This window comes from Beta vulgaris, chromosome 2 (assembly GCF_026745355.1).
Source record: "Beta vulgaris subsp. vulgaris cultivar EL10 chromosome 2, EL10.2, whole genome shotgun sequence".
NCBI classification, from domain to species: Eukaryota; Viridiplantae; Streptophyta; class Magnoliopsida; order Caryophyllales; family Amaranthaceae; genus Beta; species Beta vulgaris.
In genome coordinates, this window is record NC_079203.1 from 33,652,533 (window position 1) to 33,672,632 (window position 20,100).

At 35.6% G+C, this 20,100-nt stretch overlaps 3 protein-coding genes across 3 annotated transcripts; 2 read left to right on the top strand and 1 right to left on the bottom strand.

Annotated features, from left to right (window-relative positions):
* Nucleotides 1-5,785: 5,785 nt before the first annotated feature.
* On the top strand, nucleotides 5,786-7,682 carry LOC104906096 (repetitive proline-rich cell wall protein 2). The gene has a single exon (XM_010694812.2). The coding sequence runs from the start codon at nucleotides 5,835-5,837 to the stop codon at nucleotides 7,533-7,535; it is 1,701 nt and encodes a 566-aa protein (XP_010693114.2). The 5' UTR covers nucleotides 5,786-5,834; the 3' UTR covers nucleotides 7,536-7,682.
* A 2,195-nt stretch (nucleotides 7,683-9,877) lies between these two features.
* Nucleotides 9,878-10,336, bottom strand: LOC125494822 (uncharacterized). Its single transcript, XM_048638653.1, has one exon. The coding sequence runs from the start codon at nucleotides 10,334-10,336 to the stop codon at nucleotides 9,878-9,880; it is 459 nt and encodes a 152-aa protein (XP_048494610.1).
* An 8,114-nt stretch (nucleotides 10,337-18,450) lies between these two features.
* On the top strand, nucleotides 18,451-19,131 carry LOC125494823 (uncharacterized). Its single transcript, XM_048638654.2, has 2 exons — nucleotides 18,451-18,754; nucleotides 18,850-19,131. Exons 1-2 carry the CDS (start codon nucleotides 18,512-18,514, stop codon nucleotides 18,946-18,948), a joined length of 342 nt encoding a protein of 113 aa, XP_048494611.2. The 5' UTR covers nucleotides 18,451-18,511; the 3' UTR covers nucleotides 18,949-19,131.
* The last annotated feature ends 969 nt before the right edge of the window (nucleotides 19,132-20,100 follow it).

Genomic DNA, 20,100 nt, shown 5'->3' on the forward strand with positions numbered 1-20,100 from the left:
TTCCATATTTGAGAAGCAATCAATGATGGCTCACGTTCAGCCAAAGCGATTGAGCCAAACACAGGGGTTTCACGCTCCTTGTATGAGCCATGCACGACAGATGATTCGGTAGCAATGGGCTTAGAGAGCTTTCTTGGCCTGGTAGGAACGTTCGCAGTTCGGAGCCTTGCAGCGGCGGCAGCAATAGCAGCCTTCTTCATTCCTCTGGTACGAAAACCAAGAGTCATATCATCCATATAATCACCCAACGTTACAGATTTTCGTGGGGTGTCAGCAGAGTTTTCAGAAGATTGAGAGATGTTCTTGCTTGAGGCCATTTCTCAGATTTGTTGTTGATGACGAAACAGAGATGAGAGGCAGAGATGGTCCCACCGAGCGTGCCAAAATCTGTATACACAAAATTTCGAGTCGAAATAAATAAGACGAGAAATAAAGTAACAAAGAAATTATATTTCAATAAATGTATTGAGTACAATCTCTGTAAACAGTTTATAATGAAAAATAAACTAAGTCCTCTGATTCTGTTTCGTAGCTTGAGAGTGACACGTGTTGGTGTCGACGTGGAGTTGAATGTAGACTGACCTGTTGTCAACGTCAATTTGAGTTTGAGTGTGGGATGACGTTTTGTCGACGTCAACCTGAGTTTGAGTTTTGTTTGGGTATATTCGAATGAGGGCTGACAAAGCTTGAATCTCAGTCGAATATGTTTGGGTGTATTTAAATAGTCGGCACAGTTTTGATGTGCTTATTGACTAATTGCAGAGAGAATTCTAAGAGAATTTTATGAGCTCTTGAGAATAATGATTTTTCCGTCCCCTCAACTGAGAGATGTGAGGTCTATTTATAGGGAATGGAGATCCCTTCATGGACTTGGTAATTTATGGGTTTGGGCCCGTTTATGACTTAGAAGTCTTTTTCACCTTTGCCATTTGACCACCTTAATGGACTAGTAATCTGGGCTAGCCCAATACTTTATAACCCAAATTATATTTGTTTGATCGAATTTGGATATGTAATTTGAGTGGGCTAAAATAATTAAATTGGGCTAATCATATTTATTTTAGCTCAATGATAATTAATTTATTTTCATGTAAAACACTAATAAATTTTTAGTGTCTACAATGTCATGTAACTTCACCATATTCTAATTTTAAATAGGAGGATTACTTATGGAGAAAACCAATTTTATGACTTCACCTATTTAGTTGAGCTCCAAAAAGTCCATAAATTATATAACCTAAATTAGCCAATATATTTGAATGTTATATATAATACACAATTTTGAACGTTACCGGTGTCCGTTCATAGGATGTATCCCAAATGTGTGAATCAACCCAATAACATTTAGCAATTTTTTTCCATGTTTACAAGTTTCGTCAGTATTTTGCTTTTTGAAGGGGAAACATGAAATTCATGAATTGAAAACCATACGACATATATAATCGATATTAAATATTAATGAAACACAACATAACAAGATCAAATAGAGTTCATTTGTAATATAATTATGATAATAATGAATCGGAGCTGGCGATACAACATAGCCCCCGTTTGTTTCGCTGAATCATGCAGCTTTATGTGTTAGCGTGTATCATCGTGACATAAATTTATAAAAGATTTATTTCGCTGTATAGATAGTATATGAAAACCCAATACTAGTTGCAAATTTAGACTACAAACCATCAATAATTTGTATTTTTGTAGCAACCATAAAAACCAATTTTAAACTCTCGCAAGGGAAGACTAAACTAATATATCAAACTCCAAAGTTTTTATTGGAGTAGACAAAGAACCCAATAGTTGCGTAGAAAACTATCTAACAAAGAGAGAAACGAGAATATTATTATAAACGAAAAAAAAAGTAAGTACGTACAAGTGAAAATTGAGGAGCAAAGGAAGAGAAAGAGAGAGACGGCTAGTCTAAAATAATCACCACCATATTTGTTAGTTAATATAATAACTAATTGTGGTAAGCTAAATACATAATAAGAATAAATATCAAAAAATATTTCCATTATTTGGCTAATTAAATTATAGAATCATAACGATAATCGAATAGTGTAGTCGATCCTTTGATTTCGTGGAATTTTTGGGGTATAATTATGTGTTTTTTGGTTTCCATTTTAATCAAGACCCCTAAGTAATATCACTTCTTCTACGGTTAACGGTCGTACGCAATAACACAAGTGACCTTTGACCATTTCATTTTGGCGCCAATTCCATAGTTCCCTTTTTTCTTGCTCCTTTTGTTATTTTAAGAAATTGTGTATTGATTATTCATTTGTACTCGTAGTAAATTGTAGACTGGTTTGTGTATTTATTTGTACTTGTAGTAAATTTTATGCTCAAACCAACAAAAATCAAACTCAAAAGTCAAAGTCAACAACAATAATCAAAGTCATCTACGAAAAATACGAAGCCAAAGTATGATAAATAATCTATACAAATTCTCCAATTCCCGAACACATGTTGCATAATCTTCGAATCTATAAATGGACGATGCACTATTAATCCCTAGAGACTGCTCACCAAATGGTTCATCACATGATCAATATATAAGGCATAACCATGATTAACATACACACACAAAACACGTAATCAGCAAAGCTGAGTACTACATAGTACATAAATAAACAATTCTAACATGATACTAATAAATAATAAGCAAAAATAAATAATAATATATTTAACATTGCAGACTACTTCTACTGAACTAAACTTTACAACCAATAAATTAATTACTTTAGATAGAATAGTTAATGGAACGAGTTATCTACCAAAACCAGCCTTCTCTTTAGAAGATGAAATACATACTCGACTCTGTATTCCCCTGACCTACGATATCGATGAACCTTTAATACTTCAGACGTACACTAGTCTAAAACCATTGCAATAACTCAAGTTGTAAGGTTTGAGCTCCTCTAGCCCAATATTAAAATCATTTCATAACCCAAAAAGTGTTTTAAGCTTTTCAAATATTTTTCAAAGCATGATTAGACAAAATGTTTAACTTCTTTAAATCATTAAAATAATTTATTTGACTTTCAAATACAACTTTTGAAGAAATAAATCATTTAAATACTATAATATAGTTAATTATATATAAATACATATTAACATATATTTATAATATTCATAAATTTAAGGGGAATTACGGACACTTCAAAAGGCAACACAGAGGGCCCCAACCATTAGAGAGTCATCCCAAGGAGTTCAAAGACTGATGGTCCTCCGAATAAAATATTGTTGGGATCGAAAAAATCCACAAATAACCCAAAATAGCCAAATTTAGATGTTATAATCCCTCCATTTTTTAAAAAAATTGCTACATTTTCATTGTAGGAAATCAACCTACCATCTTTGAACAATTGTTGTGATTTTTTATAAGTAAAAATTATAGTCATATGTGATTTTGTTAGATATGTCTTCGTGTGTAGATTCGTAATAACAAAATTTTATAAAATTTACTTGAAGGAATTAAGAGATAATGATATTTAAGAATTTTCATTAAGTATTAGATAGAACGATCAACCACTTAGGCTTCATTTGCTAGGGCGTAAAACGTTCTCCCGAAAACTGTTTTCCTCTATTTTCAGTTATATATTATTTGGTTGGCAAAAGAGTGTAAAACCATTTTTCCTTAGGGTAAAATTACTCTCCCAATGATGGAAAACCATTTTTCTTTCAAAATAAAGGAAAATTGTTTTCCTTATCTCTCTTGTACACTCCTCTCACTACCTCCTTACTTTCCCTTTCATTTTCCTTTCATTTCATCATTTTTCTTACATGAAACCAAACAACAGAAAACTAATTTTAGAATTGTGTTTTCCATTATAAATCATTTTACACTGAAAATGTTTTACGCTCTACCAAAACGAGCCTTAATAATTAATATTTTCATTCCTACCATCAAGTGCTACTTTATCAGGGAAGAAAATGAGGCTTACTACTCCACTACTCCACTATTCAAACACAAAGACTCAAGATGTAAGGACAAATATTTGGACCCAATAAAAGTACAAAAATTACAAAACTATATATATTAATAATATTATATTATTATTCCCTTGCTGTGATTGTGAGCCATACAAAGCCAAAGTGTTTTTACCACTACTAGTACCCACGTCTATGCTGATCTCAAAAACGATAAACAAAATAAAACAGCAGTGGTGACTTGAAAATTATTGAATATCTTAATTTTATATTTGGTGTATCAATTTTTAATAATGAATCACGTATGTTTAAGAGATTAGCAACAATATCATGTATGCTCATATATAGGAATATAATGTAGAAAATATATTTTATAGAATAATGTAGTAACTATAGGAATACCTTTAAGAAGATGAAGGATAATCGATACCTATGATACCTTTACTCGTTTGCTAAACAACGCCTTAGAATTTCCTACTAACGCCCTAAATACGTATAATATACCGTATTTTCTCATTTTCAGATTTTTTTCCCCTTCTTCCTTCCTTCTCCCTCCCATCTTCTTCCACATATGCATTGAAAACCAGTGCCGACACACCACTGCCGCACCAATATTACTGACGTCGCGCCATTACCGACGTCGCACCACTACCGGCGTCGCACCGCCGCACCACTACCGGCGTCGCACCCTTCTTCTCTCCTCTTCATTTACAGTGACTTTTTTTTAAAAAAAAAGAGAGGCGTCCACCATGGACGCCCCACCACCGGTGGAGGCGGCCATGGCAGGCGCCTCACCTTTTGGTAGAGCGCCTGCCATGGACGCCTCCACCGGTGGTGGGGCGTCCATGGTGGACGCCTCTCCATAAATTTTTTCTAAAAAAAATTCAAAAAAAAGGCGTCCACCATGGACGCCTATGTATATTTTTTTTTAAAAAAAAACAGTCTCCTCGTTACTTAACCTCTGTAATGAATCTTCGGTGTTGGTGTGGTGGTGACGGCGGCGGTGTTGGTGTAGTGGTGGTGGCGGCAGTGTCGGTGTGGTGTTGGTGGTGGCAGTTTGTTGATGGGGGTGGCTCTAATGGTGGTGAAGGGAAAGGGGAGGGGAAAGAAAGAAGAGAGAAAAAATGGAAGTATGAAGATATAGTATAAAAATACTGTATTTGGGGCGTTAATAGGAAATATTAAGGCGTTAAATAGCAAAACCCTACCTTTAAGAAGGAATGATAAATTCACTAAATCAATGGGACATTATAGGAATAACAACGGGATTGACATATTCCTATAATGTCCCATTAATTAAGTGAATTTTATGTAGAATCATAGCTTTTAAAATTATATTCATAATAAAATTTTATGGTTTCCAAGTTATCATTGAAAAATATAATAGTATGTACATAATGATAACTTAGAAAAAGCACACATAGTATTTACATCATCTAATATTAAAAACCCTTGAATATTTTTCTAATTTGCGAACCATCTTAGTGCATTATAATCAAAGTGTCCCATTGTTATGTTGTTACTTTCTAATTTGCAGTATTATGAACATAATAATTGTATAACCATATACGGAATACGTAATAAGGAACTCGGTTATACTCGGCTAACAAGTACAATCACCTCATTCTTCCATGATAAAAATAAGGCTTTAAGCATATCAATGATACAGGTATAAAGCTTGTATTTGGACATAATGTTATTTTTTTACATGTGAGGATCAAGTCAATTTGATTTTTTCTTGGTTAAATCGTGCTGAGAAGGTGGTGCCCAAATACATAATTGAAGACTTGCTCTCCACTATATATTTTAGATCATGGAATGCCACTAAGGCCAATGTTATATAAAGCCCATATTCAAACCAAGTATTCCACACCTCATCTCTTCATCTTCATTCCATCAAAATGGCTCTCAATCGTGCTGCTATCATGACCTTCTTCGTCATAACTTTAGTGGCAATTTCATCTGCTAGTGATTCCTATAGCCCTGCTACCGAATACAAGAAACCATCTTACTCCCCCGTTTATACCCCATCACCTGAATACACACCATCGCCAGTATACAAGTCTCCAGAGTACTCACCAGCCCCGACATACAAATCCCCAGAGTACTCACCATCTCCAGTGTACAAGTCTCCTGAGTACTCACCATCTCCAGTGTACACCTCCCCAGAATACTCACCATCTCCAGTGTACAAGTCCCCAGATTACTCACCATCCCCAGTATACAAGTCCCCAGAGTACTCACCATCCCCAGTATACAAGTCCCCAGAGTACTCACCATCTCCAGTATACAAGTCTCCAGAGTACTCACCATCTCCAGTATACAAATCTCCAGAATACTCTCCATCTCCTGAATACAAGGCCCCAGTATATGAGGCACCAGTTTATAGCCCATCCCCCGTATACAAGTCACCAGTATACTCCCCATCTCCAGTATATGAGACACCAGTTTACAGTCCATCCCCTGTCTATAAGTCACCTGCATACACCCCATCTCCAGTATATGAGGCACCAGTTTACAGCCCATCCCCCGTTTATAAGTCACCTGTATACACTCCATCTCCAGTATACAAGGCACCAGTTTACAGCCCAGCCCCCGTCTACAAGTCACCTGTATACACCACATCTCCAGTATACAGCCCATCCCCCGTATACAAGTCACCTGTATACACCCCATCTCCAGTATACAAGACACCAGTATACAGTCCATCCCCCGTCTACAAGTCACCTGTTTACAGCCCATCCCCCGTCTACAAGTCACCTGTATACACACCATCTCCAGTATACAAGGCACCAGTTTACAGCCCATCCCCTGTCTACAAGTCACCTGTGTATACCCCATCTCCGGTATACAAGGCACCAGTATACAGCCCATCACCCGTCTACAAGTCACCTGTTTACAGCCCATCCCCCGTCTACAAGTCACCAATATACACTCCATCTCCAGTATACAAGGCACCAAAATACAACCCATCCCCTGTCTACAAGTCACCAGTATACAGTCCATCCCCCATCTACAAGTCACCAGATTACAGTCCATCTCCCGTGTACAAGTCACCCGAATACCCACCATGTGTAGCATACAAGTCACCAGATTATAGTCCATCCCCAGTGTACGAGTCACCAAAGTACACCCCATCTCCAAAATACAGCCCATCCCCCATGTACAAGTCACCAACTTACACTCCATCTCAAGTATATAAGGCTCCGGTATACAGTCCATCCCCCATCTATAAGTCACCCGTGTACACCCCATCTCCAGTTTACAAGGCACCAGTTTACATTCCATCCCCTATTTACAAATCACCAGTATACACTCCATCTCCAGTATACGAAGCACCCGTTTACAGCCCATCCCCCATGTACAAGTCACCAGTGTACACTCCATCTCCAGTATACAAGACTCCAGTATACAGCCCATCCCCCATCTACAAGTCACCTGTGTACACCCCATCTCCTAAATACACCACACCAGTATACAGCCCATCCCCTGTTTACACCGCATCTCCAGTATACACCCCATCTTCCGACTACAAGGCACCAGTTTACACCCCAACTTACGAGACTCCTACATATTCTCCAAGCCCTTCATATGGATATTAAGAGAATTACACTACTAAGTGATTGTTTTATTTGGCATTATTTTAATGTATCTCCCATTGAGGGCTTAAGTTAGTTAAATTGAGATTCGTTTCTGTTGTATTGCTTTATTCAATATATTAATAATACATATTTTCTGTTTCTTTTTTATATTGTGCTTTTTACGTGCCATTTTGATTTCAAATGTTTTTTTAAAATTATATAAAGAGATGGAAAAACAGTGATGTAAGGATATTGTTATTGAAAACATAGTTTCTTGTATCAACCTTAGGGCTTTACAAACTAAGTTAAGACGCCTCATAATAGTGATCTCTCTCTAAAACAAAAACCTCTTGTTATGGTTGATTTTTGCCAGATGACATTGACATAATGACGTAGGGACTTTGACACTAAGACGCGACGGAGAGGCGAGAAGATTAAGTCAAAGTAAGATTAGTAACCAGTTGTCCAAGAAAGGAAGGTGTATTATCCGACGACAATTCAGCTCATCTAGCCGTTGGAGAGAATCACTCACTTGAAGAAGGAAAGTAAATTCCGGCAAGATTATAGTTTTGATCAAGATAAATCTCCTAAAATCAAGGAGTGGTTACCATTATAACGATCAAAGGAATTAATAGTGCATTGATTTAGAAAAAGCCGAAGGAGAAAGAGAGGTGAAAGAGATACAAAAGGCAAAGAGAGGATCATTAGAATAGACCACTGGACATTTTGTACTGGGAGAAAAAACTTAAGTTGTAAACGATCATCACTCATCTGTAACGACGATCATTGATAGTAGATTGGTGGAACCATCTCCACCCGCGGTTTTTACCCATCTTCATTGGGGTTTTCCGCATCACCATCTTTCTGTGTTCATCCCTTTGACCCCTTTTTTGCATTCATTCCTTGCATTGACATATACATAATCTGGTTAATGTGTCCCTAACTTTAATATTGTCGTAAGAGGCAAATTTTAACATAAACACCTCTACTTCCTCTCTTAAAAATAGACCCTCCCCAATTCTAACCCTGGGAACTCGCTGGAGTTGCGCCGCCGCGTAGGTTTCCAGTAGGATCTCCGGCGATTCTCCCTGCTTTTCATAGCCTTTTTCGTTTCTTTTAGCAGTTTTTCATAGGTTTTTCGGTTCGTCCTTCACGATGGAAGTTGACAAATTCCGGCGACGTTTTCGTTCCCCCTCCCTATCGCGTCTAGTCGGTCTTCTTACCCCCTCTCATGTCTTTCCGATTTTTGGGCTTCCCCTCCCCCTCCCCCTCCCCCTCCCCCTCCCCCGCCTCGATTTTTGCTAAGTTGAGTCGGTCGAGTTTTTGGGATTCTCGTCCCCTAGTTGGTGTTTGTTGATAGTTGAGTTGGATTTCCCCTCCCCCCTGTTTAGTATTAGTTGTGGGCCTCCTTTCCCCCTCCCCATTTTAGGTTTTAGGTAGTTGTAGACGTCCCCTCCCCTCCCTTCCCCTATTTAGTGTTAGTTGTGGTTGTTTTTGGGTTTCCCCTCCCTCATCCCATGGTTAGTGTTGCGGTAGTTGTTGTAGTACCCCATATTTTTAGTTTTTATTTAAATAATAAAATACTTATTATATTTATTTTCTTATTCAAAACAATTGTAGAAAACCAAAAAAAAATTGGGGGGCTATATATGCCTACGGGATTTATGTTGATTGGAGGGAGTTTTATTTTCCTATAACTTCGAAATTTATGATGGATGTTACAAATCTTGGTTTAATCTCCTAATTTATGGTGAAGGCTACAAACTATTTAATTTTGAAAATTAAGTACTACCTATTCTACTCCTATAAATACCCCATACCGTAAGCCATCTTTTCCACACAAAACTTTGAAGAATCCATACTCTCTTACTTCAAAATTCTTATTTCTCTTCCTATCTATTCTAGTTTTATATTTCTTATTCAAGTTCCAATTTTCTTTGGTTTAAGAAAAATATTTTCATATTTCTTACTCGAAAATATTATGCTCATGATAGATCATTCATGTTTAAATTTATGATTAAGTTCTGATAAATTACTTATTGGTTAGTTATGAGAAAGCTCAAGTATAAGAATAAGTGAAGATACTAGTATACTTTTTGTGCAAGATCAAGGTACGTTATGTAGCTAGATCTTTTGAAATGTGGTTTTATGTGATAAAGTTGTTTATTGATTTACTGGTTAAATCGGTTTAGGAATTTGGTTTAAATGGTTACAATATTTTATTATTCACTCTTTTTTTTTTTTTTTTTTTTGCTAAGTAAGGAAATTATATATCACCAATCAACAATATTACAGCCAAAGCAAGCAAAATTCAAAGAGCTGCCCAACTAGGTTGGCCCTCTCTTGAATAAGCTGCATACATCTCATTCACTTTGTATTCTCTCAAACCATTTTTTCTCCCTAGTGCTTATTTTCTGAGGCATGACCATCTTGAGTCTGAGGAGCACAGCTTGTTTCATTCTTCTAACAACAACTTCAGGTCTCCAAACAACTTGATTCCACACAGCTTTATTTCTTGCCCACCAAATACTATAAATCAAACCAGAAAAGACAACAGCTATAACTCTCTTCTGAAATCCAGTTCTCCTACTCCTCTGAAGCATGATCCATTGTCTCTGGAGTAATGTTTGCATCGATGATAAATGCAGCCATTTCTTTATCATCTCAATACACTGGATTGAATATTGACAATTAAAGAACATATGACTATGGGATTCTTCATCTATATCACACAGCAAACATTTGTTTTCCTCCATAAGCCCTATCTTGACCAAAAGGTCCAAAGTCCTTAATCTGTGATGTGTTGCTAGCCAGCATATCATTCTGTATTTTGAATAGCCAATCTATTCCACACCAATTTGTCCCAATGAACCACTTCTTGAACACCTATCAGCTTCTGATATGTTTTTGAAATACTCATTTTTAGCATGGATTTAACCTCCAGTTCACTGTAGTATCTCTTCAATTCTGCTTTAATTTTGCAGACCTGCTTCCAGTACCAGCAGCAGTCCTGAATGTTATTATTCACTCTTGGAAGTGAAAAAAAGGAATGATTTTATCAATTATTTTATTTATAGAAGTTTTGTTATCCTTTTTGGAAAATTAAATTATTTTTACAAGGAAATGTTGATGTTGGTTTTTATGAACTTTGAATGTTCAAAAGTTGTTTACGAGGAAAGGAGGTTTAGTCATGAATCACAAGTCATATTATTATTATTTTCGCTTGATTGATATCAAGAGTTTCAAAGTCCAATTGTTGGCAATTATAGTTACCCCTTGATATAGCTCCGTGATGGGATGACTAGCTTCGGGGTGTGCACACTTAGAAAAATAGAAGGAGAGATAAGTAGAGGAATTGTTTTCAAGATTATTTTTAATCCAAGTTGTTTGGAAAGAGTTTGTTCTTAAAAGGTTATTGTAACACCCCCACGACTTCTCCTTATATATACTAGGAGAAATTACGGGAGTTGTTATGCCACGCATGATAATACGTAAGGCTAATCAGAGGATACAGCGGAAGTCTTTTAAAATAAACTGGAAATACTTTAATACAACTGAAATAAGAAAGTATGTACTTGAGGTACAAATTAAACTCGGAAAATATCCTATACTAGTCCCATCTTCAAAACAAGTCAAACCTTGACCCTAATGGTCAAAATAACTTAAATAAGAAAGTCCTCGTGTACTAAAACTCCCATCTGGATGCTTATGATTCCCATGCACATCAAGAACTTGTACCTGCAACTTCTTCTCTAAACTATGCTCGCCAAATGGGTCATCACAGGATCGTTGAGGAAAAACAACCACTAAAAGAAACAAAGAAACACATACATCAGCAACGCTGAGTACATAACACAACTAAACTAATGCGAATAAATAATATGCAATCCTCAAACAACTTCGGCTTAGCTTGCTCCTCTTATGAATCTACATGCGACAAGCACATAACTAAACTTATGAATACTTCTTTTTAATATTATTTGGCAATGAACGGGCATCGTCCTCCTCTGGGAATCATACTGGCTACTATTCCTTGTATAAGAGATCCCACACCTCTTACTAAAGTTCCATGAACTTTAAATAACTTGACTCGAGAATTTTAAGCTTGTTAGTAATGAAAGAGGGTGATAGTGAGCCTCTAGACTCAACATCTCAAAGATAACGAATACGAGTGACACCTAGTCCACTTAAAGATCTTGATAATTGGAATTCCATAAACTTGCTTGATAAAATAAAAGCACTAGCATCGTCATGCTAATTAAGTTATATGCAGAAGTGTATTTTCACACTAACTCACCCCTTATGTTCAATACTCATGGGGGATCCATCCCAAGAGTTTTATTGCCAAAGCCCATTATGTGAGACACAATCACAATAATATACATCTAGCAAATAAATTAATTTATTATCTTTCTCTAACAAGTGAATGCAACAAACACTATAAACAACTCAATTCTAAATCATTTGAGACCTTGCTCATCTTCTTACTTTGACGACTCCTTGAGTCCTTTCTTTTAAGGGTCCATGATCCAATCAATTGAGTCCTTGCCCTATGATTCAACTACTTGTGAGACCTTGCTCAATAACTTGAAAACTTGTGAGACCTTGCTCAACAAAAATTTATAACTTCTAATGAGACCTTGCTCAATAAAATATATAAATTCTAATGAGACCTTGCTCAATAAAATATATAACTTCTAATGAGACCTTGCTCAATTAAATATATAACTTCTAATGAGACATTACTCAATAAAATATATAACTTCTCATGAAACCTTGCTCAATAAAATATATAACTTCTAATGAGACCTTACTCAATAAAATATTCGCATGTAAGCCCTAGCTTCAAGAATAACTTTAATCATGCTGAAAAGCAATAATCATCAATCACATGCTTTTTAAATATAGGAATAACTCAAAAGTTCCATTCCTAATATCCTTTCTAAGTTCTTAACTTGTACTTTAAATAATTGTAAGGCATAAGCCTCTCCTTACTCCTTATGCTCAATAAACAACCTTTAAAAGTACTAAAGTTAAATGTCAAAGGTTAAGTGTATGTACCTTGATAACACACAAAAATCAACAATTAAAAGCTTCACTTGCTTTTACTATGCTTAAAACCTACAAAGAACAAAGTACTATCAATTATTACTTACCAACAACAATTCAAGGCTACTAATAATTTAAAATCAGCACTTTAAAAGTACTAATAAAGCTGATTTTTTTCCTTAAAATGCTTTAAAACTATTTTTAGGTCATAAACTTGAAAACCTTTACTAGTAGGCAAAACCCACTATAAACTAATACTTAAAACCTTGATAAATTAATTACTTAACTTAAATACTACTGTAGTTTATTTAATAAATAATGACCAAAAATATTTTATTTTCTTTTACATATATATGCATCAAGAGCTAAAAAGAGGGAGTTGGAGAGATCTCACCGGAGCTTCCAAGCAAAATAAACCATACAAATCATGTCATCCGCAAGCTCCTGAATCATCAAGTGATAAATCCCTACAATAAAGTGAGATAAAACCAACTCCAAAGGAAAATATTAGTATCAACGGGGTATACGAAAACACAAAATAAATTAAAATGAAAATATTTTTTGATTTTTCGATTTATTATTTTTTGAATTTTTTTTTTCTTTTCGCTCAAAATAAGAAATATATGTACAAAAGACGAAAGTCCTCCCCCCAAGCTTGAATAAAGCATTATCCTCAATGCTTTAAATAAGCTAAAAGTGTGGGCAGGGAGAGAAAGAAAAGAAAAGTGTAAAATAAAGTCAAGACTATGTACATGGAAAAGTAGTGTCATCTAGTAAATAACACTTCAATGATCGCAACAACCTATCAAATGCAACCGCAAATGACTCTAGAAATATCAAATAGACAAGAGTGAAGAGTAGAATATGCTCAAGGTAGAATAAAATTCTATGCCTAAATGATGAAAAATGAAAATTAGAAAAATCAAAAGAAAATAAGAAGAAAACAAGAAGAGTTAAAATCAAAAACAAAAAAAGAAAAAGAAGAAACACCATCATTACTATACAACTTTGCTTCATTGGTATTTACAAGAGCATCTTGGGGGGTTGTAAGAGGTAAGAGACTCCTCTAATGGCGGGTAAATAACATAGTATGGAAGATAGATGGGGATAGAAGGAATAAGATCAAGACTCTTGGAAAAAAGGACATGAGAAGATCGAACGGAAACTATGCCCATGCAAAAACTCTCACTCACATCACAAGAATTCACAACAAGAGCTCTCTCATCTTTATCTTCTACACCCAAATTTTCCTCTCTCAACTCATCATCAACATTTCCAACTAAAGGCGAATCTCTTCTCTCACTAGGGAACCATAGCCATTGATTGATTGAGGTGGGATAGGGAAAGTTTGAATAGTGGAGTCGATGGGTGAGGGGAGGCAAAAAGGGAATCTAGGGATTCACAAATTTCCTCAAAATCAACCTCTTTCTCTTCATGAATTGGACTCACCAAACCTAGGTATGGCTCATCCTCATCACTACTCCAAAATCCATCATCACTATAAGCACATCTTCCTCCCTCAAAACATTTTCGTTCTCTACATAGGAAGAATCACCATCAAAATCATTCCAAGGCTTAGATTCATCAACACATTGTTCATCATCCTTCTCCTTTTCAACCCTCATTGCCTCACAACTCTCATTCTCACACCATAGGGAGGTCCTAGAAATCCTCAAATCACATTTCTTCACCAACCCATTAATATCATCAATTGATTCTAGGTATGCTTTTCCTCCATAATCAAGACCCATAAGTTCCTCAGTCCATTTATCAATTATCTCATTGTATTCCTCAACGAGTTGAGGGGTGCAATCACCAAAGGTTGGCTTAGGGGTATCAAGAGGGGGAGGGGCATAACAAGAATCAACACTAGAATTAATGCTCTCTATGGTGCTTTTTATACAATTTAGGATAAGATTCACATCAAAGCTTGGAGATTGTACTACATCACCATTAGGATTGGGAAAAGGAGAATCATGACATGGCATGTGAGAATTGGTATTGCAAGAAAGAGAGACGTCATTGTAATTCATGCAATCACTTGATAGATATGTACCATTATGAAAAGAGTGAATTGCATTACAACTAGGAGAAAAGGGAGGAGGTATACCATTGTTTGGTTGAGATTGCCTTGGTTTTATTCCCATGTCCCACTCATATGTGTCTTGAGCCAACCAATTGTAGTAGTCCCAAGCATCCTCAAAGAAAGAGCTTCAAATCCTCCATCATGCATATCCTCAACCACATATCAAGTGAAATCGTTCAACCCGACATAAATCACCTCACAAATCTCCCATAGCTCACGCCTACGGTAGATTGGAAGCGAATCGTCCACCCTGTTGAAATACCTCCAAAATGACTCATTCTCACATTGAGGAATTGAGAAACTAGCCATTCTTGAAAGTGTGTCTCAAGATTATAGAACTTGTGAAACCAAATCTAAACAAAGCTTTTGCAATGACAAGAGAAAATAAAATGAAATCAGAGCAAAAATAAAGGAAAATAACAAGAAAAACGAACGGTAAATTTGAATAGCAAAGATTCAAACTCAATTCTCATGTTGCTTCCCCGGCAACGACGCCATTTTGATGGGGGATTTTGCAAGGTTGTTGGAAACAAGCAAACCCTCATACAAACAATATTTATAATCCAAACAAACCTAAAAACTAGTCTAGTGGTAAGTTTGGAGTCGAACCACAAGGAAGCAAGCGAATCAAAATGGATCAAGGCTATTCTAGTTCAAGGAGGTACTTTTGATGTTAAAAAGCAATTGCCTAAGCCGTCTAAAATTAATTAAAATCATAAAATGCTAGGGAATGGGGAACGACAACATGAATCATGACAATTATATAATTCCGGAAATTATGACAATCAATTGCTAACTTGAGCTTGTGGTCCAACATCACAAGGTCGCTCTCACGATCACTCGTAACACCGCCTACTCAACTCCGTCGCGCTGGTCAGAGTTATCCCTCAATCAAGTCATCACTACATCCTAAGCTCACTCTGATGATACCTAGAACTAGCAAATTATAATGAATTAAAGGTAGCTAAGCTCTAATTCAACTATCAAGCATCTTGATTAGAGATCAATCAACAATCAATTAGCAACAAATTCCAGTATCATACATTCATCAATCATGATTTCCCTTCCCTAACTAGTAGACTACTCTAACATGATGAACATACTAAATCTAACCTAGAAATTCAAATAAAGTGTGCAAGAACAATGTAAAGAAGCAATTAATAGAAATTCTAAACTAAACTATGAAATTGAGACTAATTCTAACATGAATTGAAGAATCTAGCACTAAAACATGCATTCTAAACTAAGAAATGGATGTAACAAAAAGAGATTGAATTAAAGTATGGAAAATTGAAAGAAAGCAATAAAAGATGAGAGAAGAGTGAGAAATTTTTATTGATGATGCTTGAATTCATGAAATCTCCTTGTCACATGAAGTTTCCTTGCTCTCCAAGCTCCAACAATGGAGGAGTTACACTTTCTCTCTCCTCAAATGAAGAAGAAAACCATAAACTACTCTCTAATCTAATTTTCTCTCTCTAAAACTAAGAAAATAAAAGTAAAATTAAGCTCTCTAAAATGTGTGGTCTCCCCTAATTTTCTGATTTAATTGGGTACTTATACCCTTACAATTAGTAAGTAATAATAGGAAAAAAAAGAAAAAAAAAGGGGTGTGCTATATATAACAATAAAAAAGGATAAATACAGAAAAACTTATCAAAAGACTAACCTACCCTTTTTAAAATTTAACCCACCTAAAACAAATTACTCACCCTCACCCCACCCTCACCCTCATGCCAAGACCGACATCTCCCCACTTCTCCTCACCGACGAATCTGCAGCAGCATTCGCGAGACGATAGTGGTGCCGCGACAACCCACGCGACGACCCACGCGACGACCCACCCTCCTCCTCTTCATGCGACGCGCCGACCACCATCATCCTTTTACTTCTCATGTGACGCGTCGACGCTAGTCATTTATTTCGTTGGCAACTGCTCCTCGTCGGGAGCATCGACCACCTAAGGTTAGTTTTCTTGAAGTATCCTTCAATTATTTTGTTCTTGTAGATTTGATTTGATTCTTGAATTGGGTGTTCTTTGATTGAGATTTTTGGTGATTGTTTGTTTGAAGAGAACCTATACTAGTGAATTAGAGCATTTTTGCTGAATTACCTAGAGCATGTTTTATTGTTTGTTTATTGAATTAAATGGCACCATTTATTTGCATTTACAGCAACTGCAGACTTCTGAATTCTGAAACTTGCAATTTAACAATGTTTCTGAATTCTGAAACTTGAAAGTTGGAGTTATCTTTCTTTGTGTTATCTACATTCCTTGTATACATTTTACACTACTTGTATCTGTCTTCTGAACTTGTAATCAGAACTTGAAATTTGTCCAGTTCATATTTTTCTTGGTCTTTTTGAATTTTTCTTGCTCTGAACTTGATATATATAGCACATTCAGTTTTCGTTCTTTATATTATCTACACTACTTGTATACATTAATCAAAGGAACCCACTAGAATATCATTTGGGTGGTCGCACTTTTTTCCCAAATATGAAAAAATTTCTCCAATTATCTGCCTCCTCCAAATTAATTCTGGAGTAGTAATGACTTTTTGTTTTAAGCGTGCATATAAAACATCCTGATTGAATTTTTATTTGGACGGTTTTAGTTAAATATGTGCGAGAAAGTGGTATATAATTGTTTGGTATATTGTGTTTTTTAATCTTTTTTGCTCATTATGTGAAAGTGGTTGTGAAATAATGATAGGTTTTGGCTCATAAGATCCTCAATAAGTGAGTTTCTTTCGAGTTTTGATAATAATACATATTGGCTCATAAGATCCTCTTAAGCACAACTATAAACTATTGCATCTTCCTAATAATATTATTTTAATCTTCTTAAACATAAAAAAGATAACAGCTAATGTGGTGCTTTATCCAGTGGCTTACACAAGATAGTAAGTGTCAATCCAAGATATGGGCAAAAGCGAAATGTGGAAAACTCAAAACAAACTAAATTCCATTTTATAAACATAGAACACAGGGTAAAACAGGACATCCTTTGTTACCTTAAAGGTGAAACCTCATACTCAGAATTGTATCAATCCGTCATATAGCATCAACAACCAGAACAAGAGAAGCAGAAATGATTGAATACATTCTATTTAAATTCCTTTCTTTCCCCATCACCTTGATTTTCCACTACCATGTAAAGAGCAACTGAACAAACAAATTCTGTATTTGTAAGAGAAAGTTGTATACTACAAGGGAAACTGAAGAGGTTAGAGGAGGCTTCTTGGGATGAGTCTATTCTGCATACAGATGTAATAGCAACTGAACAAACAAATTTTGTATTTGTAAATGGTGGTTTTAATACCTCCTATATTATTTAGATGTTCATTTTGTATTTTGTGAAATAAGATGTTGATTTTATTAAGTAGAGTATTGTTTCTTTGTTCATGAATTGATTGGTTGTCATTAAGGAAGTGTTATAATTTGTATGGAAGGAACATTGTACTACATGGTTGTGAGCATATTATTATGTGAAATAGGACTTAAGAGACATTTACTTCTTTTTAATTATAATTATGATGGTATATCAGATGTCAAGTACTAGAGGAAGAGGTTGTATTAGCCAGAAAGATGGAAATAAAGGAAAAGGCAAGAGGCAATTACTTGACACTAAACTACTGAAGCACCATCGGAGAAAAATTATAGTGGTCGACTTAGTAAAAAAAATGATAGAAATCGAAAAGGTGTTACAATGTATGCGAAAGCTATGGTTGTGAAAGCCAGAGAATAAGTTTTAGCCCCTACTAGCAGAAATGATCGAGAGAAAACTCATAAGGAGGACTTTACTATCTCCAACTATGTTGATAATGATTCAGATGATAATATTTCTGAAGAAGAAGATATGTTGTTCAGTGATATTCTATTTCAGAGAGAACGTGAGGATGATGAGGATCGATTTGATGATAATGATGATGATACTGATGATGTAGAGTGTGATGACATAGGTGAGGAGGATGAGGAAGAACAAAACGTACACAAAATTGATGATTGGCAGTTGATTAGAGGGATAGATGGAGGACCTTCAAATCCCGATTTACTTATCGATTTTCGCGCTCATGTTGCACACTACATATGGATTGGTCGGGTTAGATGCACATCTTCTAATGCTTTTCTTTTTTCTAATTTAATCCATGTATTCACTAATTCGTGTATATTAATAATAGTTTTTTCTTTCAATAGGATCGAGGTTTGTTGACATGCCACAATCGAAGTGACCAGTTGTCTTCGTGGACTATAGAACAAGATGATGTTAAACTTCTGCTTGCAAAATACAATTAAAACATTTATCAACTTGTATGTTTGAGCACGTAAACCTGCCTCTGATTTCAGCTTTCGTTGAGAGATGGCATCCTGAAACAAATTCATTTCACATGCCATTTGGAGAAATGACCATCACTCTTCATGATGTATCTTATATACTCAATGTACCTGTAGTGGATAACCCTCTAATTACTAAGAATACTGGACCTGTGGTATCATTGATGAAAACCCACATGGCATCCCTCATACATATGTCTATGGATTAAATAAACAAAAATTGGAAGAAAGGTACCATAAAATTCAATGTTGTAAAAACTAACGTGTCTAATCAAAATGTAAATCCAAAACATACTGCAATAGGATTTTTGTTATGGTTGGTTGGTGCTACATTGTTTGTAGACAAGACTCATAATGCAATGAATGGACATTTTTTACCTTTTCTAATGAATTTAGAAGGGGTAAGTAGTTATGCGTGGTGTGCTGTAACTTTAGCTTATATGTATCGTCAGCTCAGAAAGGCATCACGGTTTCAAACTAACCAAATATGTGGTTGTTTAACATTACTTTAGGTAAGAAATATATGGTTATTGATTGAATTTTAATACATTTGAACTATATATTATCTTAAAGTATTTAATTTTTAATGATGTGTGTATTTCTTATTTGAGTTAATAGGCATGGATATATGAATATTTTCCAAGATTTAGGCCAACAGAGAATGGGAATTGGGTGAAACAACCCCATATGCTGCAAAATGGATACCTGGAAAGATGAAAAAGATGAATGATGATTTATTAATTGACAGACGAATGATGCATAAGGAGGACTATAAAGTGACGATCAATAAGTCCCAGGTTGATGTGCAACATTAGAGGTTGACTCCCGCGACGATATTCTAAAGGCAAGAACGTAAGACTGCCAAAAAGAGTATAACATATGACAATTTTATGATACCTAGTTGCAACCACAAACCCATGGTCTAATATACTCAACCACTTATCCTCTCAAGCAAAGGAATTGGGTTGGAACTAGTCAAGCCCACGAAAGGATCTATCAAAACCAAATTTACCACCCAACATTTCAAAGTATAAATGACATTGGGAATTCATTTCCTCCAAGAGCTCATGCCTAATACGCATCCACTCATCTGGATTTTCATACTCATAATAA

Excerpts from the sequence above, each read along its gene's own strand:
- LOC125494822 (XM_048638653.1), bottom strand. The coding sequence starts at position 10,336 with ATGATATGCTGGCTAGCAACACATCACAGATTAAGGACTTTGGACCTT.
- LOC104906096 (XM_010694812.2), top strand. The coding sequence starts at position 5,835 with ATGGCTCTCAATCGTGCTGCTATCATGACCTTCTTCGTCATAACTTTA.
- LOC125494823 (XM_048638654.2), top strand. The coding sequence starts at position 18,512 with ATGTTGTTCAGTGATATTCTATTTCAGAGAGAACGTGAGGATGATGAG. Across the intron at positions 18,755-18,849 it reads ACTACATATGGATTGGTCGG|GATCGAGGTTTGTTGACATG; the intron begins GTTAGATGCACA and ends TTCTTTCAATAG.